Below are 23,443 nucleotides of genomic sequence, written 5' to 3'. Positions count from 1 at the left end.
GTTATTATACTGAGAAAATATACAAGTGAAATAGTAACTGATCTTGCATAAAACTACCCATTTAGTAAAACAAAATTATTCCAATTAAAATTAATCGTTTAGCATTTAAATTGGCTTTGTCTGGCCTAAATATTGTAGCTGTATCATGTTCAAATTGACCAGATCTGACTTCTCATGCCTACCTTACAATGTCTTTCTAAAAAAAATAAGCGATCACATCATTGTAATCTTGAAGCTGTGAGATAATGTATGATTAACTGAAATAAATAGGCATAACATTTGACAGAGTAATCTGAATGCTAAAGGGTTAATGTAAAGAACTCAAAGAACGTAGGAAAACAACTAAAAAACAACTAATGTCATAGTAAATGTGATGGTGGGATCAGTGGCAAACCTAGAATGTGCCTCCTGGGAGAGTGCTTAAGTTTGCACCCCACTCCCAACCCCAACCTATACGACCTTATACAGCAGACACAAAAGTGCCACCTCCATAAAAGTGATGTCCGGGGCTGACCCACCACCACTGTCACAGCTATACTACTGTTGTGGACACAATTATTCATACACCTGTGTATATGTTGCTTTATCATGTAAAATTTATTGCTAAATTATATAGGTGTAAAAGACATTAAAAACAAACAAATGTAATAATAATAATAATAATAATAATAAAAATCCTTTCTACTGAAGGCACAAGGCTTGAAATTTTGTGGGAGGGGACTAGTTGATTACACTGACCCCAGTGTTTCACTGCTACTTAATTTATTGACCCCAAAAGGGTGAAATACAAAGTCAACTTCGGCGGAATTTGAACTCAGAACATAGTAATGGGTGAAATACCACAAAGCATCTTGCCTGGTGTGCTAATGATTCTGCCAGCTCACCTGTACAGCTCAAGAACAAGCATTAAGGACCAACTGTGTGAAGTGCAGAATAGACAACACTACCAATAGCAACAAATGCATGTGAATGGTACAGCACATCATTAGCAAAAGCCTCAAATTGGCATAGCATGAATACAAAAGACGACGTGACAATGTGGCAAGAATGATCCATTGGGAATCTGTGGAAATCATAGCCTACAAAGAGCAAAAACGTGGTATGAGAAAACTCTAGAAGGAGTCACCGAGAATGAGAATTGCAAAATCCTGTGAGATGCAATGATTCAGTGTGATCACCAGAGCAGACATCGGAAACTGGACATTGTTGTGGTGAATAAAAAAGAACATGCATGGTAATTGACATAGCATGTCCCAATGACAACAGGATCAAAAAGACCGAAGAAGAAAAAATAAACAACTACAATGATTTGAAGTGGGAAATATGAAGGTTGTGATCAATGAGAAGAGTAGACATGATACCAATAGTAATTGGCACACTTGGAAGTAACAGCATTCAACTACCAAAATGGCTCCAAAAGACTGGTACACATGTAAAGATAGAACACCTACAAAAATCAGCATTGCTTGGTACTACAAGAATTCTTCACAAGATTCTTGAAGCATGACCAGTAAACAAGTGTCACCTTAGTCAACTGGCTGTGGACAGCTGACACTTTCCATCATATCCAGCAAAATAAACTGTGAGTTTTCATATAATAATAATAATAATAATAATAACAATAATAATAATAATAACAATAATAATCCTTTCAACTATATGCACAAGGCCTGAAATTTTGGGGACAGGGAGCTAGTCAATTACATCAATCCCTGTGCTTAACTTGTACATTATTTCATCAACTCTGAAAGGATGAAGGACAAAATCATCCTCAGAGGAATTTGAGCTCAGAACATAAAGAGCCAGATGAAATGTCATTAAGCAGTTTGTGTGATGTATTAATGATTCTGCCAGTTCACTGCATAATTATTAACAATAATTATTATCATGATGATGAGGTGGCAGAATCATGAAAATGCCAGGGGAAAATGTTTTGAGGTATGCGTTCTGGCTCTTTACAATCTAAATTCAAATCCTTTGGCTGGATTTGAACTCAGAATGTAGAGAGTTAAATTATTACTTTTATACCATCATCACTGATGGGTACTGGAACCAAGAGAACACTGGATAAAAAAATTTAATCTTTTACTTGTTTCAGTCATTGGACTGCAGCCATGTTGGAGCACCACCTTGAAGGACTTAGTCAAACAAATCAACGCCAATACTTATTTGTTTTAAGTGTAGTGCCAGTTCTATTGGTCTATTTTGCTGAACTGCTAAGTTACAGGAACATAAACAAACCAAAACTAATTGTCAAGTGCTGGTGGGAGAAAACACACACACACACACGACAGGCTTCTCTCAGTTTCTGTCAATCAAGTCCACTCCCAAACCTTTGGTCAGCCCAAAGCTATAGCAGAAGACACTTGTCCAAGTGGGACAAAAACTGAAACCATGTGGTTTGGAAACAAACCACCACACAGCCAAGCCTGCACCTAAATAAATTTAGTTATCCCCCAAAATTACATAATTACACTTATTCACCATTCTACTTTCAATAAATAGTGCTCCAAGTCGTTGTACTTCAAGCAGTGTAAAAAGCTGATTATCATTAATTAATTACTGTTATAGTGACCTTTTGTCTGACCTTAGGTTCTGAGTTCAAATTCTGACAAGCTCGATTATGCCTTTCATCCTTTCGGGGTCAATAAAATAAGAATCAGCTGAATACTGGGGGTCAATGTAATTGACTTATACCCTCCCCTGAAGTTGCTGGCCTTGTGCCAAAATTTGAAATCATTATTATTATTATGTGAAGGGCGAGCTAACAGAAATGTTAGCACACTGGTCTAAATGCTTAGCAGTATTTCGTCTGTCTTTATGTTCTGAGTTCAAATTTCGTTGAGGTCGACTTTGCCTTTCATCCTTTCGGGGTCAATGAATTAAGTACCAGTTTTGTACTGGAGTCGGTCTAATCGATTGCACCCCAACCAAAAAATTTCAGGCCTTGTGCCTAGAGTAGAAAAGATTATTATTATTATTATTATTATTACTATTATTATTATGTGAGGAAACATTGCCTGGTGGTTAGGGTGTTGCACTCACAAACTAGCGATCATGATTTCAGTTCCTAAACCAGGTGGCGTATTGTGTTCTTGAGCAAAACACTTCATCTCATGTTGTTCTGCAAACATCTCAGCACGTAACAAGTGGTATACAGTGCACCTCTTCAAATAACGTTGATTTGATGGAAAGAGTGAGCAAATGTGTGGCACAAACATTTGATCACAATAAACAAATCTTTTGCGCAGGTCATTCAGCAAAAGTTGAATGCTCATGTTATATGTTAGGAGAGTCCATCATCATTATTGTTATCATTAAAGATTATTATCTTCAGAATTGCAGTACCATTGATATTATTCATATCATTAAAAATACTATTTTTGAATTTAGGGATAAAACGATAATAACTTAATGAAGAACCCTAATAACAACATCTCAGAGACAAACTAAAAAGTCAAAAACAAAAAAAAAACAAAGCATTTGTCAGGTTAGAAGAGCAAAAAACATGCACAATATGGCAATCAATGATATCACGTAACTATGAAAAACTAAGCAAAAAAATTAATCAGACATGCACAGTGCAGGACTAATGTAGCAGTCAACTACCATCTTGGCTTCCTCTTCTCCATAATGCGTTATCCTTCACTTGATGTTGTTGTCGATGTGTATGTACACCTATTGTATTGTATTTTGAAGCCGGTGAAGCCTTTTTATTTCCTATAGAAAAAAATAAGGTTAAGTCCAAACTGCACACACACATTCAGCAATTAAAAGGCCAGTGAAACATTATATATATATATATATATATATATATATATATATATATATATATATATATATATATATATATATATATTATATACATATTAATTCATATAAATTAATTCAAACATGTAAATTCAGAGTTAAAACAAAGAAACAAAAAAGAATCATAGTTGGGAATATGAAGGATTAGTTTGGAAAGTATACAAACATTTCACAGCAAAAAGCACTACATATAAACAACATTAGGCAATCTCTTATAGAAATTCTTCTAAGCTAGAATTGTATTGAAAGATTTGTTTTAAAGCATTTTCTTCATTGGGGCCAAAACATGTCACAGCTCTGAACAGGGCCTAATGTGCACAAATATTGGTCGCTCACCTGTGATAGTGCACTCACCATTTACACAAACACAACAGGCTGAATTTTGAAACCAAAAGGCTGTCAGCTTGCTGTGTAAATACATGCTAGTATTCCCTAAACCCAACTCTGGTGCTATGTGTCACTCCTCAACAAAGTACTATGACAATGGCTTCTACATTCTTTTCTTTATGTGATTTTGTACAGTCTGCCTAAGCCCACTCATTGTACTCGTTTCTCACAATACCACTCCAACTATATTTCCCAACATGTCTTATTAAAACCAAGGTCAAATTTTTCTTCTTCAAAACTGTATCACTCTGGAACTCAGTACCTAATTACCAGTGTTTCCATCTAATCAATAACTAGCAACAATGTAAACCTAACATCTTTTATACTATTCTTATTCTGCTATTGCATTCGCTTTACCAGAGAATCCAAATAAAGGCAGAGACTCTGTGATCATTTTTATTAGTTCCTGCTTAACAATCCATACATACATATTTGATTCTGATTATTGGCAGAAACATTTAATAAGTCAATGACTTATCATATAGTACTAAATATTTTTTAAATACAAAATACACATACGCATATCTATGTATATACACACAAATAGCTGTTTGAGAGTAATTATTTAAAAATACATAATTAAATCAATATTTCCCATACTTTCAATAGCTTAATGTCTCACACCAAAACATTGCTGACACACTTTGGCCAGTTCATATATTTGATGCATGTCTGATAGCACCAGTACTGAACCATTAATGATACTTTCCCCTCAAATGAAAGGCTACACAAATTTTACCATGTACCCTGTCTATGTTTCCTTGTTTCCTTACAATGATTAACCTGAAGGAATATAAAATGAAGATTAAACTGTACTAATCATATCCAGTTAGTTAACCCCACTACTTGCTTAAGAGATGATTAAATTAGATATAAGCACTCATTAGATTAAGTAAAAAAAAAAAATGAAAAACACTTTACAATTTCTAACCAAATTGTCATATTTAGTTGGAATCCAGTACAAAAAAAATGTGACCCCATTTAATAGTCAACAACCAAATCACTAAAGATTTAGAAGCAAAAGTAGGGATAAAGTACATGCATCATAACAGTTTTTGTTTTAGCCTCACTGCAAAGTTAGTTAACAGCAAAGATATAAGTAAACATAAATACACTCTTAAATGAATAAAGAATGTGAAGTTAGTTTTAGACCAACAAAACACATTAACAAATGACCTGCTTTAAAACTACAAGTGGATACAGAAATGGTTATTTTTTTTGGTGATAGAGTTTTAATTAGAGATTAGTGGTTGCAGAATGTGATAATGGTATAGGAGACCTGATTTGCAGTATAGAGTTATGTTGACTAAGATAACATGTGTGCAGTTGAAAGAATACACAGCTGGGGATAATGTTAGAATACAGAATGGTAATATAAACTAGAGATGATTGATATATGTTAGTACACATATGATAGCAATATATATAATCTATGTAGTAGACATACAAATAGGGCAACTATTTTTCTGTAGATTGGGAAAATGATGAACACCTTTAAATTGATTTTTGAACCTCATTGGGTTCTCATAAGAAGTGTCTACATCACTTGACCAATGTCAGAGAAGTAAGCAACTAATCTGTTTACGCTCAACAAATCCAGTTGCTACCAAGAACTGGAGCTACTAATTTGCTTACTATAAGTATTTAACACTTTATTACCTCCGCCTTTGTTAAGGCGGAGGTATAGTTTTTAGTTGCGTTTGTTTATTTGTTTCTTTTCCATGGACAAAATATTTCAAGAACCACCAGATGGATTCGGATGAAACTTTCTGGAATGTTTGGCCTCATGACTGGCACAAACCAATTAGATTTTGGGATTGATCCAGTACCAGACAAGGATTCTGGTTTATTTTTCTGTTTTTTTTTACTTAATTTTTGAGAGCAGTTGGGTTCACTTTTAGTATTCTTGTTTGTAAGAGCAGTTGAGTTTATTTCATGATTTTAAAAATCATTTCTGGCTAATCGTTGAGAGGACGCTGGTGTTGCTTTGGCAAAGGTTTGTGCTCTCTGAGTGCTCTTATTTAATATCAATCCACACGGCATCAAAATATGATATAATATACATAAGCTACACAATAGACATAAAAACATGGCAAATTAAACTAATTCTCCATAGATTGCAAAAATGATGAATATCCTTAAATGATTTTGAAACTTTTTCGGATTCTCATCAGGTGTCTACGCTTCTTGAATCAATCCCAGAGAAACAAATAGCCAATCAGTTTATATACATGGCAAATCAGGTAGTTTCAGAGAGTTGGAGCAACTTAATTTGCATACCACAGTTGTGCGAGCTTGTTTTATTTGAGTACAGATACATGAGAGTAACACATAATTTTGTTGAGGGAGATAATATGTGTACCAGTTGAAATAATACACAGCTGTGTCGGCTGGAATAATGTAAGTACACAAGACAGTGACACACTTGTATTGGCTGGTATTATGCAAATATTCGTAATGATAATGTAATACAGTCATTATTAGCTGGGATAATACAAAAACATATGATGAAAATATATAGTTGTGTAGACTGCAAGAATGAGAGTACACAAAAGTAATGGATAGTTGTGTTGTTTGTGGGAGTGTGAGTATGTATGATGGTAACACAGTTGTTGGCTGTGATAATGTGAACAGAAGGGGATGTTTAATCACAGTTTGTTTCTGATGAAGCAAACCTATGATCAAAGCCTTCCAAACATGAACATCCAATTCTAATTTCAATGAGTGTATCTGAGAGTATATTACACTAGCCACTTATCTAAAGAAAAAGGGCTAACAGCACCGTTTTCTTTAGATAAGTTTAGACAATAAGTATTTGCTTGATGGGACTTTGACTGCTTTTTCTAGCAGGTCACTGGTCACATAAACACTGGAGACTGATTCACATGACTGGAACATACAGTTGTGTTGGCTGTGAAAATATGTGTAGAAGTAACAGTAATATATAATTGTCTTGACTGTCTTTAATGTGTGGTGTTAATGGCAATAAAGAAGTGCATCAGAGACAATATGTATAAATTAGATATTCAAATTTTCAATCAAGTCTGTAACAATTTTAGACAAAACAAATGACAAATGTCTTAAATTCACTAGGCTTTGAATTGCTATAAAATGTTTAATTTTAGTTGCTATAACACACACACATATATGTGTGTGTGTGTGTGTGTTATAGCACCTAAAGTTAAAACATTTTATAGCAATTCAAAGCCTAATGAATTTAAGATGTTTGTCATTTATGTGTGAGCTCTTTCCTTCCCTGAATGTCTGCTAATACATTACATGAACCATGTCCTTGCATTGTTGTTTTTTTGGTGTTTGTTCATCTTTTTTTGAGGATTTACTATATATATATATATATATATATATATATAATAAAATAAGAAATAGAAAGTCTTTGGTACAGTAATATATATTTGAAAAAATGAAAAATGAATAGAAATGGCTTTTCTGATAATTTTGCCACTTTAATAATTAAATGTTTATAAAGTGGAAAAATTATCAGAAAAACCATTTCTATGCATTTTTTTCAATAATACACACAAACACATAAAGAAATAACTTGTACTCACCAACTGCTGGTGCACTACGGTCATTGGTAACTGCTTTTCGGAGTCTAGTACCTTTATGAATCTCTCCGAGGAAAACATTTCTATCAACAGGCTTGGAAGTATTACTGGCTTGTTTTTTGGAACCCAACTTCATAGGCGGGGGCGCACATGGCGGTGGAGGTGGTGGTGGAGCTGACATGGTGTCAGTGAGCAACTCTGTAATTAAAAAAGAAAGAAAAAAAAACAAAAACATTATTATTAGCAACATAGAGATGAAATTTTATACAAAACATTAAATTTAAAAAAATTTTTTTTTTCGATACTCAAATGAAACAATTGTCATTTCTCATTTGCAATACCTTTTTCCTATTCTTACATGAAAAATAACATTAAAAAAAAACACCAACAAATGAAGCCTCTTTACTCTGTAAAAAGGCTAATCACAATTAAATGAATGTCTAAGCACTAATAATTAACAGAATATATTACCAAGAATATACAGTTGTCCAACCCATGCCAGCATGGAAAACGTGCGTTACATGATGATGATAAAAAATATTATGCTTTGTGTTTGGTGGGATATGAAAAATGTTGTTTGTCTATCACAAAGTGTTACACAAAAACGAAATAGCTGATACAAAAAAGTATTGTTGTGAACTGTAAGACTTGCACAGAAATTCACAGAAAATGTGTCCATCATTGGTTAACTGTAAAAGGATGTTGCTCTTACATAATAATGCAAGTGACTCAGGAAAAGATTACAGCACCAAATATGGAAGTTTTGCCTCCCCTGCCACTCTCTTAACTTTACTCCATCTGATTATCATCTTTTTAGATTATTGCAACATTATTGCACTATCCGAACGTGATCGATGCCAGGCATGCCTGACTGGCCCCTGTGCCAGTGGCATGTAAAAAGCACCCACTACACTCTTGGAGTGGTTGGTGTCAGGAAGGGAATCCAGCTGTAGAAACATTGCCAGATCAGATTGGAGCCTGGTGCAGCCACTGGCTCTTCAGACATCAGTCAAATCGTCCAACTCATGCCAACATGGGAAATGGACATTAAACAATGATGATGATGATGATGATGATGATGATGATGATGATGATGATGATGAAGAGGTCAAAAACGATACTGAGCATTTCTTAGCTTTTGAAACCTGAAAAATGTTACACCCGAGAGATCAACAATTTGTCAAAAAGAGGGGATTATGTTATCAATAGTGAGAGGAAATACTGATTTCAATTTTAGGCACAATGCCAGCAATCTTGGGGGCAGGGTAAGTCGATTATATTTGCTCGTGTTTAACTGGCATTTATTTTATCAGTCCCAAAAGGATGAAAGGCAAAGTCGATTTTGACAGAATTTGAACTCAGAACATAAAGACGGACAAAATGTATTTTACCCAGCATGCTAACAATTCTGCCAGTTTGCTGCTTTAATGAGTGGAAATATCTTGATTGAATATTTCAATTAAGATCAAAGAAGAATTTTGTTTCTTTCCCATCTTGGAATACAGTAGGACTCACTTCCCAACCTAATAGAATATAGTGTGCCATCCAGAGAAATGCTTTGGTGTGGTTTTGAGTACATTAACAATAAACTGACAATTCACTACTTCGTTAACATCACGTATCTAATGAAATTTAGTGCAGGGATAGAAATGCCTCACCATCACATTGTATTGACTCAAAATAAAAAAAGGTAATTAATAGTAAATTTTCTATTCCAGTTTTCTTCAAATTAATTTCATTATTATTGACAAACTTGGCCTTTCAACAATGCTATCTTTATAAAGTTCATTATTGTCTTAGTTTTATGGTCATAGATACTTCAAAGGTGTGATCATGAGACTTGTATGTTCCAACTTTAAAATTGAATGAAAACACATTTGATATTACACAATTTTGCAAACAGTGGAAAGTAGTTTACTGCTTTATTATTGATAAACAAATTCAACGATTCATTGATGTTGCATAAAGAAGACAGTAAATATTTAAATAAAATAAAGCCTAAAGTAAATGAACTCCTCTCTTTCTCAAGTTATGGTTTTCAATAAAACCTGGGGAAATGAAGCTGATAATCCATCTTGATTCAAGAAGAATGAGTTAAGTAGAGTCTATTGGATGATCTGTGTGGCACAAATGAACAGAGAATTCTGATTGGATATGAAAGGTGTTGACAATACTGCTGTATAGGCACAAGCATGGCTGTGCGGTTAAGAAGCTTGCTTTACAACTATGTAGTTTCAGGTTCAGTCCCATTGCATGACACTTTGGGTGTCTCTTATTGCCCCAGGGCAAGCAATGCCTTGTGAGTGAATTAGGTAAATGAAAACTGTGTAGAAGCCTGCCATGTGCGTGCACGTGTGTGTGTCTGTTCTGTGTTTGTCACCCCTACCCACTGCTTGATACCCAGTGTTGGTTTGTTTATGGCTCTGCAAAAGAGACTGCTAGAAGAAGTACCCAACTCACCCCCTACTCAAGTACTGATACAATTGTTTGACTAAAAGCTTTCAAGTTAGAGCTGCTAAGCATTTAGCTTACTGTACTAATGATTCTGTACTAATGATTCTGTACTAATGATTACTGTACTAACGATTCTGCCAGCTTGCCACCTTAATAATAATAATCCTTTCTGCTATAGGCACAAGACCTAAAATTTTCAGGGAGGGGACCAGTTGATTAGATCAACCCCGGTACACAACTGGTACATAATTTATCAACCCTGAAAGGATGAAAGGTGAAGTCAACCTTGGTGGAATTTGAACTCATAATGTAAAGACTGATGAAATACCACTAAGCATTTTGCTTGATGTGTTAACGGTTCTGCCAGCTCACCGCCTTTATAATAATAATGATAATAATAATAGTAATAATAAAGCTTTCAAATTTTGGCACAAGAGGTGGGTATTAGTTGATACCCTCAAATCCAATATTAGACTGGTACTTTATTTTATCAATCCCAGAGGAACAAAGGTAAAATGTGATTTGAAGCTGGAATGTAAAGTATTGAAGCTAAATACTGCTAGATGCTCTACCAATTCTGCTAATCCAATTTTGAAACAATAAAATACTTATTTCCAGGCAATTAGTGCTGAAATTAATGCAATAAATGGTACATTTAAAATCTTCAAGATAAAGCTAGCTAATTATTTAATTTAGTCAACAAACTTTTGGCATGACTATAAACACTGAAAACAGTGACATGTTTTACAACTCACTGACATACAGTTTTTGCTATCAGGAATTTTAGCAGAACCAGTCTTTAAACACAAAGAATTTAAGCATTAAATTTTTTATTCAGAAATATGATCTTGAAGCTAGAGAGAGAGAGAGAGAAAAAAAAAATCAGCTAAAATTATTTAATATGCAAAAGCATTGGTAAGAATTTTTATGCTCAGTGAATTTTATCAAGAAATGTACCAGCAATATGACTAACTAATTTCTCTTTAGTTGCTTCACATTCAATTTTCTATGCTCGGAAGGTTGATAAGGGGTTGGCAATCTTTAAAAATTTGTACAATTTGGAAGTAAAATCTTAACAGTTGGTTATACATCCTCCTGGTGACCAATTAACCATGAAGTAACAATGGTAATTACTTTACAGAGAGACCTGTTTTCTAGTTCAGTAGAACTGAATGGAAACAAGTTGAGTAATGTAAGTTAGTTAAAACTAACGAAGCATAACAGCTGCAACATTTAATTTATTTCAGACATTTTTTCCCCTTTATGTTAGTTCAGTATTGAGATCACTGCAATGTGAAGAAAGAAGCAACTTGGTGGTGGTGGTGGTGGTGGTGAGTCAGAAATTAGGAAAATTATAAAGAGTGTGCTCAATAAGCAAGCAAAATCCTTTGTAGGCATTTCTTTTATCTTTTATTTGTTTTGGTCATATTGGGGCACCACCCTAAAGAGTTTAGTTGAATAAATCAATTCCAGTGCTTCTTTTTTAAAGTTTGGTACTTATTTTATCATTCACTTTTGTCAAACTGCTAAGTTACAGAGGATGTAAACAAACCAGCACAAGTTTTCAAGCAGTGGTGGGAGACGAAAACAAACACACATCATATACACAAGGGGGCTTCCACACAGTTTCCATCTACCAAATTACCTCATAAAGCTTTGGTTGGTCCAGGGCTATAGAAGACAATTGCCCAAAATGCCATACAGTAGGACTGAGCCTGGAATCATGTGGTTGGGAAGCAACCTTCTTTCCACATTGCTATACCTATATGGAAACAAAATTTTATATACATATAACATTTCAGAGAGAGAGAGAGAGAGAGATAGATAAACACACACACACACACACACACACACACACACATAGATGGGGTTTACTATGTAAATGGCTTCGACTATGATGATGCATCTAACCCATGCCAGCATGGAAAGCAGATACAAAATGATGCTGATTTAGAAGTACTGTGAAAGGATTTTAGTGAGAAAATCAAAGAGAAATCTGTATGGTTATTTTCTTTAAATATTTGATCTATAGAAGATGGGCAGTTTTTATAGCAGTTGCACATCCTTTCCAGATAATTGAGGTCGACGCCTGTAAGCTAAACAAAAGCAAAGACAAATTTACATACAATTGAAGTTCTAGGAAAGAAAAGATTGGGAGTAACTACCAATAACATGATTCTGAAAAGTGGGTTTGACTCCAAGTTAAGCATTTCACTTCATTTACTCATTGCATGTGAAAATTCCAGCTGTTGACTATAGTTTGTGGAGATAAGACTTTACCATATTGACTTGCACAGTCAGTACGTTGATGTCCTAACAATCAATAAGTTATGGGCCATTTTTATGCATCAAGCACCTGAATATTCACACCTTGTCAGCTTTTATATAGCTGAAGCATTTATGCTTGCTTTGGGATAAAGACTACAAATCTTTGTATGATGTTTGTTTCCCGATGAACAGGCTCAACATTTAAGATTAAATAATACAAACACCTTTTCTTCTTGCAATAACTATTACCAGTCAGTTCATTGATGAAGATGAAAGGAAACAGATCAATTTTATAGAACCTGACGTTAGATTTAATTAATCACACACATGTAAAAGGTAATCAAGTGACAGCAACAGTACTAGTGGAAAGGGATGGGGTAGGGGTGGGGTGAGTGGGATTTAAATCAGCTTAAGATTTTATTAACAGAATTCTCCTGCTTCATGAGTGGAAGTTTTAAGCTATAAAGTATTTTGATCCAACTTTATAGATTAACAGAAACATGGAAAAACAAGTGTAAATACATCAAGGAGATACTCATAAGATTTTCAGATGTCTTGTTTTATATCTCAGTCTTATTGAGATGAATGAAGTGCTAATTGGGATTGAATCTATTTTCAGTTTTGAAGATTAACTGGTTTATTATCAAAACTTAAAACATATTCAACAGTATAATAAAACAAAATTAATGATGACGACGATGATGATAATTTCAAATTTTGGCACAAGGCCAGCAATTTCAACCTCAGTTTTTAACTGGTTCTTATTTTATTGATTCTGAAAGAATGAAAGGTAAAATTGACCCCAGTGGAATGTGAACTCAAAATGTAAAGATGAACAAAATGCCGCTAAGTATTTTACCCAGTGTGCTAATGATTCTGCCAGCTTGCTGTCTTAACCCTTCATGGGCTGGTGGGGTTGCCTTGGGACCCTAGCAAATTTTAAAAGTTATGCAACTTTTACATTTTTTTATTTAAATGATTTTATATCTCATGACTTTTATTCATCATCATCATCATCATTGTTTAACGTCTGCTTTCCATGCTAGCAGGGGTTGGACGATTTGACTGAGGACTGGTGAACCGGATGGCTGCACCAGGCTCCAATCTGATGTGGCAGAGTTTCTACAGCTGGATGCCCTTCCTAATGCCAATCACTCCGAGGGTGTAGTGGGTGCTTTTACGTGCCACCAGCACAAGGGCCAGTCACACGGTACTGGCAACGGCCACGCTCAAAATGGTGTTTTTTACGTGCCACCTGCACAGGAGCCAGTCCAGTGGCACTGGCAACATTGTCAATAGTTTATGTATGCACATACAAATTTTGAGTTAAAAATTTCCAGTCATGGATGTTATAGTATAAAATATGGTCATTGGGGTCCAACTGGACCCCATTGGCCTTCTGTGAAATTTTTTTCTGTCCTTTTTTCAAATATTCTGATAAACTTTAAGTCAATATTCTTTGTATTGGTACGAATCGGTATACTAAATAATTTTACTTTATTTTATATTTAGCGCTATATGTATAGTTTATAAAACTATAAAAAACATGTTGATTTCTTTCAATGAGGGTTTTTTGCAGTCAATGAATTATATTTTAATTCTCTTCCATTAAGCGCTAATAATTACAAATATATACCTATAAAGTGCTAAATTTCTTGTTCTGTATCATGCACTCATACATACAAGATTAAACAAATGGATAGTGCGGAAATGCACAAAAATAAGAGGGGTGGGGTGAATAATAAAAACACAATTAAAAATACCCAACACACACACACACACATACATAAGAAAGAAGCTGATTGGATTAAGAATAACAGGATTAAGTTAACAGGAGAAATGTATGACTTATATGTGTGTGATGAGTGAGTTGAGAGTTCTCAAACATTTACTTGATTAATTTTACACAGACACACAAAAGAGCACCCAGTACACTCTGTAAAGTAGTTGGCAATAGGAAAGGCATCCAGCCATAGAAATTATGCCAAGGTTGACAGGAGAGCTTGACAGCTTCTGTCAAACCTATGCCAGCATGGAAAATGGATGTTAAATGATGATAATGATGATGAAGACATATTAAAACATCATTATTTTAAAACTGGTTTAAGAACAGAATGTTTACTGACTCAATTCTGAGAGAAGAGTTGAATTTATTGTAAGAATCAAATTGTCTGGTACTACAAGTTTTGCTTCTCATCTTGTTTTATATATAACAATATCAGTATATGGAAGAACAGACATCATACGATGATGACGATATATAAAATGTATACATTGACATTTGGTTTTATGTATAAAAATAAAACAAACTATCAAACATTTATTGAAGGATCAGTCAATACTTTAACTAGAGTAACTTATTTTTACAAGGTAAAAATAGGCCGTGACTTTGAAATTTCAGCAGAGAAAAGCAACTAAACTGTGAAGTCCCTATCAACATAGTAAAATAATATACCACCATCATCATTTTTACATCTGCTTTTTCACCGCTGGTATGGGTCGGACCAGGCCTCTTCAGGCAGTTTTCTATGGCCATATGCCCTTCCTAATCCTAACCTTTGTTTTTTTTTTTTCAAGCTTAAGCACCTATATAAGGGGACCTCTCAAAGCTAAAGACACAATTTTCAGTGTTCTAATGAGACATCCACATTAAGTTGGATATAAAGATACAAAGGTTGGCTGAGTAGTTCACAGGCTGGCCAAGATATTCTCATGGAATGTAACCAAACGAGGTCTATTATTCAACACAGCTACCACCACCACCACCTTCCATGCAGCCCACGCACTTCTTCCATCAGTGTTTCAGTGCTTGGATTCCATCGGTAAAGAAACTTTCATTCTGTTGGTAAAACAAAAATCATCACTGTGATACTAGTTCCTTGGGGAAGTCAACTGGGGCCAAATCAGGAGAATAGAGAGGGTACTCAACCAAGGACTTGTGCGCTGGAACACTGTCTTTATAATATTAATGAGTTTTATTAGTTATTAGTGCTTCTGCCCATTTAAAATAGATGAGCACCTCTCAACAAAAAACAACAATGGTAGTTGCAGAAAGATTTTACCAATTAGCTCAATGACTACAAAAAAACTTATAGGTGAAGGAGTGGCTGTGTGGTAAGTAGCTTGAACCTTGTGGTTTCAGGTTCAGTCCCACTGTGTAGCATCTTGGTTAAGTGTCTTCTACTATAGCCTTGGGCCGACCAAAGCTTTGCGAGTGGATTTGGTAGATGGAAACTGAAAGAAGCCCATCGTGTGTATATATATATATATATATATATGTATATGTTTGTGTGTCTGTGCTTGTCCCCCTACCATCACTTGACAACCGATGTTGGTGTGCTTATGTCCCTGTAACTTAGCAGTTCGGCAAAAGAGATCGATAGAATAAATACTAGGCTTACAAAGAATATGACCTGCGGTCGATATCTTCGACTAAAGGTGGTGCTCCAGCATGGCTGCAGTCAAATGACTGAAACAAATAAAAGAACATAAAAAAAAAGAAAAAAAATTATAAGGAATATTTTTCTTCTTTTTGTTAGACTTCAAAAGAGTCAGTGAAAAAAAATGCCAACATATTTTCCAACAGTTAACATTGTTGCTAGAAGATTCCCTGGTGTTTTCTTAGGTTCATTACATAGAATGTTATAACCATTATTCCCCCCCTCTCTCCCCCTCCCCAGATATTGCATTTACATGACAAGCAGTACATAGCCACCCCTGAAGTTTAAAATTTCCTGACAGGAGCTTCAGTAATTCTTATGATATCCAAATATGGTTGCCTTCAGTTTTGGAGTTCAAGGTATAATATATAAATTATAACTGTATTTTTGTACTTGTTTCAGTCATTAGATTGTGGCTATACTGGAGCATTTCTTTTTCAGATCTTTTTTTTTTTTTTTGTGAATTAAATTAACACTAGTACCTTTTTCTTTAAAAAAAAAAATGGTACTTATTCTATCAGTCTCTTTTTAGCAAAATGCCACTGTGTGGGAATGTAAAGTGTCAAAAGGTAAAAGAAACACGCACACACACACACACAAACGATTATCACAATTCACTGCCCAATACATATATTTCACATTTTCCTACCCCAGAACAGCTTCCTGGCTGAACCATGAACTTTCTGGCACTTCAATTCAGTTAACTTGTCAGAGCTTTGCTAGTTCTATGCTGATATGACTCAGCAGTAAATGCTCATCTTTGTTGACATATCAATACAACAAAATGTCTGATGTACTTAGGTAGCACTTAAAATCTGTCCAATTTTTCCACACCTTCACACATTTCATACATTTCTACTATCTAACCTAAAAGGTTCCATATAATAGTCTCGTCCCCACCAAAACCCCCCTCCCCAAAAAAAAACTGAAAATTTGTTACACACACAGATGCATATGTGGCTATGTGGTTAAGAAGCTTGCTTCCCAACTATGTGGTCTTCAGTTCAGTTCTACAGTGCAGCACCTTGGGCATGTGTCTAGTACTATAATCCTGAGTTGACCAAAGTCCTTTGAGTGGACTTGATAGATGGAAACTGAAAGAAGCCAGCCGCGCATGTGTGTGTGTGTGTGTGTGTACAGGGTGGCCCAAAAGTTAGCACGCAGGCACTTTAAATTTCTTTTAAAACATTTTATTACATTTAAATTTCTATCTAACAATTAAGTAAATTAGCTTAGAATTTAGTTAATTTTTTTATAATTAAGATCTAAACTGTTAATGTGAAAGAAATAGTTGAATAACTGCAAACCTAGTTTTGGGCCACCTTGTGTATGTATGTATATATATATATATATATATATATATATATATATATATATATATATATAATTTGTGTTATGCATAGAAACAATGCACATTACTAGAATTTTGATATGTCTTAATTGAGGAAGATATTGCATGAAATTCCCTTTTTAATTTACTGCACAATTATTAAATGTATAAATATCATTACTTGGTTTGACTTCATTTTATGTGTGTGTGTGTTTGTTGGAAGAGAAATGGAAACTTGCCACCAAAGAAAAGCACATGCTCTCATTTGAAGGTGGAACATTGCTATTGAGAGAAACAGTGACTATGTTAAGAAGTAGGGATGTGATCCACGGAGGACCAGCTTCATTTTGATGTATGATACATATTCCTGTGTTGTTAATTATACCTGTCCTAAACAAAATGGCATTACTTTTTGACTCACCCTAGTATGTGTTGACACCATATTGTTTTCTAGGCTTCGAAGACAAACGACGAGGAGAAATTCTCAAATTTAGGATTGTTTTTATTTATTTGTCTTTCCTTGAAATCATCTCAAGCATGATTCATATGCCATTTCTAGGCAAAGCATTAGGGGAAGGGTGTGTGTGTGTGGCATTAATGTTATAAAATCTCTGTATTGTTCTTGCATATTCCAGAAAGTAAATATAAGATGGTAATAAAATTATTCATAAAAGAGTTGAATGAAATATGATGAGTTGCTGATGATAGAGAACTGATGGCATTAAAGTATGGTAACTGAGGTGAAAATAAAGGTGTTAATAAAATGAAATAAAATGAGATGGTAATAAAAGAAGTGATAAAAATATCAAAAGGAAGCAAACTGCCAACATTAAGTAAGTTGAGTATTAATTCTAAATGTAAGGAGATCACGGTCATGTTATACAAGAAAACAATAGAAAGAGAGAGTTTATGTCACAATTCAGCTGTTCTGGAAAAAGAAAATGAAAATCTTTGTGCACAGAATTGTATTCTATCAAGAACAGAGGGTACATGTTTGGAAAAAAAAACCCTGCCAAAATGCATGAGCAGTACTCTATTTTTGAGTGCATCTTGCTCTTGTAGAGATACAGTAAAACTTTCAGGTGTTAGGAAATTTCTTGAATGGTAGAATGAAATCAGAATTCTAGCTTCCATCCAGGCAACAAACATAATGCAGGAGTCTCATCTCAAATGAAGTCTGAGTTTAAAATTTAAGAGTCTTAAAACTTTCAAAATAAGACCAGCAGTCCTATCTTTCAACCTTTTAGCATTCAGATTATGCTGTCAAATGTAATGCTTCTGTATTCACATTGTTTTAAATTAAACATTTATTATTTCACAGCTTTGAGATTCTGATGATGTATTTGCTTATTTTTAGAATGACATTGTAGGGTAGGTAGGAGAGGTCAGATCTGATCAGTTTGAACATAAAATAGGTAGAATATTTGGGCCAGATATGGCTAGTTTAAATACAAAAGGTTTAAAACCTAAGAGTCTTAAATCTTCCAAACCAGGAAGACTAGTTGTCCTATCTTTTTTAAAGGGTATGAGATACTTTGGCACAGCAGTTTTGGCTCCACCTATTTGGCATTGCTGATTCAGTGCTGACTTATTTGACATTAGTTGCTTTAATGTTTCTCTCATTCTTTCTCTCCTCTTTCTCTCTTTCTTTGTTTATGTGTATGAAGGGAGGTGAAGTATTTGTCAGTTGGGCACAATAAATCGTAAAGTCTCTCTCCCTCAATCTGTGGGTGTATATTTCTGTGTGCATGTGTGTTTGCCTCCTGAGCAAAAACATACTGTTACCAAAACAGAACGAATGTCCAGTCAGCCATACTAAATCTTCAGCATTCAAAGAGCCACACCAAATCATCTCTTCTGTCCATCAAAATAGAGAGAAGACCAGGAATTTCATAATAATGGTGGAAAGAAACTAGAATGGTCTTGGAAACATAGAATATAACACGTCATGTGTTTCTCTACTGGAGAATTCCGTTTAGGTTACTGCAAAGATATGCAATCAGGTCCAAGTATCAAAGCTATCATCATCATCTTCGTCGTTTAACGTCTGCTTTCCATGCTAGCATGAGTTGGACGGTTTGACTGAGTTGGACGGATGGCTGCAGCAAGCTCCAATCTGATCTGGCACAGTTTCTACAGCTGGATACCCTTCCTAATGCCAACCACTCCGAGAGTGTAGTGGGTGCTTTTATGTGCCACCGGCATGAAGGCCAGTCAGGCGCTACTGGCAACGGCTACGCTCAAAATGGTGTATTTTACATGCCACCTGCACAGGAGCCAGTCCATCGGCACTGGCAACGATCTCACTCGAATGTCTTTTCACGTGCCACTGGCGCAAGTGCCAAGAGAAAGAGACATTGAGTGTTTACTTATATTTATTTAGGATGAAACCTGAAGAGACTGTCTTATTTTTCTATTGCATAAAATGGTAGCAATAAAAAATATGTATTAAAAAAATACTGTTCAGACTGATAATAGTTTATGCAATGTATTAAAATTATCATTAGGACAGCAGCTCTCATGATAAGTAAGCTTATTAGAAAAGATTACAGTGAAAGCTTTGAAGGTCAAAATGAAATTCATTCAGTATTTACCATGAAAATAAAAATGAAGTTAAAAAGTCATGATAGAAAAGGGTAAAAAAACCCACAGACTTTTACTGAGCGAACAGAAAAATAATATCTTATTTCACACATTGAAGTATATTTTAAAGTTTACAGATTATGTAACACACACACACACACACACACTCTTATTTAATCATATTTTGTCATATGAAACAAGATGATGTGTAACTAATTAAAACATTGATACATCATTAAGAATAATTTGTCTATAAATCTGTCCTGTCTATAACAGAAGAGAATTCACATGCACAAAAGCAGCTAAATAAATAAATAAATAAATGTTAACTGAGTGCTTTAACTTGACTGGAAGCCAATTTTACAAAACAAACTTATATAATTAAATTTTTGAAATCTCTCTAAAACAGCTATTTTCTAGGTTGTTTTTCAATAATAAAATACTGCTAACATATAAAAGGAGAGACTTAGTCAATATGGCGAAAGAAATGATGCGTAATTGTAATAATTAATATCTATGTAAAGTACACACAGCAAAATAGTTTTTTTGTCAGACACCAGCAAAACAATAGTAGCCAAAGAGAGAGAGAGAAAATAAAAAGGAACAGTGTAATCTGGTACAATGAGAAATTCTAAAATACTAAGCCATTATAGTTAAGTCTATAAACCAATATGAGCCCATCCCCACCACCAGACACACTCAAATTAAATTTCCATAATAAAGGACTACATTGACAGCAGATCAGTTTTTACAAGTTTTGAACAATTAAATTACAGATTACAGGGAATTTGTACTGGAGATGAATAAATGAAATCTCCTGTTTTAGTCCTATTATATAACAATGGAAAGCAGTCTCATTGGTGACATATGAATATTTAAAAATGTAGAAAAATAGTCTACTTCAGCATCGGTGAGTATTATACAAAGAATTAATTATTAAAAAAAAAACATTGGGATTTTCAGAAATTAGCTGGTTAAGTGTATATAAAGTATTGTGGTACTTGCTTTAAAGTTCTAAGTTCAAAGCCATTGCAGATATTCTTATGTATTTGTGAGAGGTGGGGCAGTGGGGAACATTTTGTGGCTTTTGGGAATGAATCATTTGGAGACATTGATTACAACAGACTAACATTCTCTTCATTCATAAGTTTATTGTGGAAGAGGTGTCTGCCACATTCTGTCCTTTCCATGTCCCAGTGACAAGCATAGAAAGAGGATTGGCAGTGACTGAATATAAACATTCAATGCAGGTATGTTCAGTTGAACCTGAGATTTGCAAACATCTTGCTAATTGGAAGCTCTGCACACCCAGACATTAGTAGGTTTCATAGGTCACCAGGAGACAATGTGCACTGTTTCAGAGCTTTCCCTTTCAATGGTTTCACAGCCCCTATCCATCTCACTGATATGAGGTTCTGACTACCAGATCAACTGACTAATATTTAAGCATTCACAATATTAAATCCTTTGTCTTCAGATCATCAACCCCATTCAAATTGTCAAATCATGCAGATCTGATTTACCATAGAGGCAAACAGCTATACATAGTGGCTGGCTACTTCTTATCTCTTTTCTTTATTCCAAATGACTCAACACCTATCTTGTAAATTGTGCTTGTCTTGTGTTGATCTGTTCATTTTTCCATTCAACAAAATCATATGCTAACTAATGCAATAATATTTGTTGCTTTTCAATGATGCTTTCCCATTAAATCACTGTACTTTCATTGTACTTTTTGCTATCTTTGTACATTTCCTGTCTGGATGTTTACTATTCCTTCTATTTAAATTTCTATAAAAAAAAATGAATATTTCTCAGAAATTGGTGATCAAGAAAATAGTTTCAAGAATAACTGATATAATCAGATTAATTGGAAGTTAATTGCCAAATATGAGCTTTAAAGCAATAATAAATTTATGGAGTGAAGAACGTAAATTATTATTATTATTATCATTATTACCAATATTATTAATTAGAGAACGATAAGTATATTGCAAACCACTTGAATGCAATTTATTTTTTAAAATACATAATAGAAAGTTCATCAACATTTTTACCATATTTATCTAACCTCATTTTAAAGTTGGTATTTTGAATATTCTAGGTGGTATACTTCAAATTTTATTGGCTTTATTCCTTGGCATTCTTAATCTTTGTAAGTCAACATTTGATTATTTAGTTTTATTTATGCCAAATAATTGAGATGGCATTTTTCTTTTGGAATTTTGCAGCAAACAAAGGTGCATTTCAAAATAAGCTGGTCAATTTTTATACAACAGCATCAACTAAAAGTGGCTGGAAGTAGAAAGGGGATAAAGGAAGCATAGCATAAAAAGGTGTTAAGCTATGCTTAAAAACAATTCCAGAATGTTCTGGAATGTATCACTCATTGCAAATCTCACAATAACTAAATTTGTCCCATTTAACAAGTGAAGCTTCAACCATTAACCTAACTTTTCCAAACTATTAACTTAATAATATAAAGGATGCATTTGTGTTTAAGGTCTGTCAGAAAATTAGATAACCAAAGAAGAGGCCAAAGAAGAAATAATTACTCCAAACCAAGCCTTCTAAACAAGTTATAAGATGACAAGTTTATAATCAAGTGAACTGATAATTTTGCATTAGTGCCACAATAAAACAGATCTTGTTCCATTTGTGATTTAAAAAGTAAATATAATATTCACCTCTAAATTTCACTAGGCCACAGAAATTACATTCCAAATCAGAAGAGATCTACATTTACATATAAGGTTGAAAAGAGATAAGAATTATAATTATGGTGAAAATGTGGAGATGGAAAGAAAATATACAGTTCCTGACTGATGTTGCCAACTAATGCAGGGACAGTGGTGATATAACAAAGGCTAGCCAGAGAGAGCAATGATAGCTAACATTGTTATTGCATTTCTTTTTACAAAATGACTTTCATCAGAACAATTAATATGATACATTAAAAGGTACACCTTGAGGTCAAGAAAGCTGTTTCACAATCATGTCATTTGAGGTTCAAACCCAATGGACAGTATCTTCAGCAAGTTTCTTTTATCATATCTGTGGATTGACACAAGCCTGGTAGTGAAGCTGGGTAGATGTAGATTGAGCGGAAATTATTAAATGAACTCTATATGATCTCAGAAGGTAGACTAAACCCATCATTTAGTTTACCATCACCATCTGACCCTTGGATATCTATGACAATGTCCACTCTGTTCTGTAGAGCAGACCTCCAGTCTAGGAATGATTCACGAGTTCTTTTCCTTCCACTCATCATGAAAGCTATGCAAAAATATCATGGCTACTGTCCTTCCTTCCAGCACTGGATTAACCACAAAATAAAATAAATATGTGCTTAGAGCATCAAAGGAAGAAAAAAAAACAAAACACCACAGAAATAGTAAATGCTTTACAGCACAAAAGAAATCACTATAAACTTGCTAAAATAATATTCAGGATGCCTCATCTCTACTAAGTATAGAAGCAGATGTGTTATATAAGATTAATTTTGAGGATGGATAAAAACTTTGAAAAGTTTTCTCCTAATTGCAAATATAAATAAAGTGGAAGTATACAAAAATTAAAAATTTATTTGTTCGCTTATTATC

The 23,443-nt window shown here is 34.2% G+C and overlaps 1 protein-coding gene across 1 annotated transcript in view; it reads right to left on the bottom strand.

Moving 5' to 3' along the window:
* LOC106872716 (uncharacterized) overlaps positions 1–23,443 on the bottom strand; it is a 140,163-nt gene that overhangs the window by 55,808 nt on the left and 60,912 nt on the right. Inside the window, exons 2-3 of the mRNA XM_014919794.2 lie at positions 7,767–7,961; positions 3,610–3,720 (exon numbers count right to left, since the gene is read on the bottom strand). Coding sequence (XP_014775280.1) covers positions 3,610–3,720; positions 7,767–7,944 — 289 coding nt within the window. The 5' untranslated portion in view covers positions 7,945–7,961. The remainder of the gene's footprint in view (positions 1–3,609; positions 3,721–7,766; positions 7,962–23,443) is intronic.

Source organism: Octopus bimaculoides, chromosome 1 (assembly GCF_001194135.2).
Source record: "Octopus bimaculoides isolate UCB-OBI-ISO-001 chromosome 1, ASM119413v2, whole genome shotgun sequence".
Taxonomy (NCBI): Eukaryota; Metazoa; Mollusca; class Cephalopoda; order Octopoda; family Octopodidae; genus Octopus; species Octopus bimaculoides.
The sequence above is the reverse complement of the archived record's forward strand: the minus strand, read 5'-3'. Positions and strand labels throughout refer to the sequence as shown.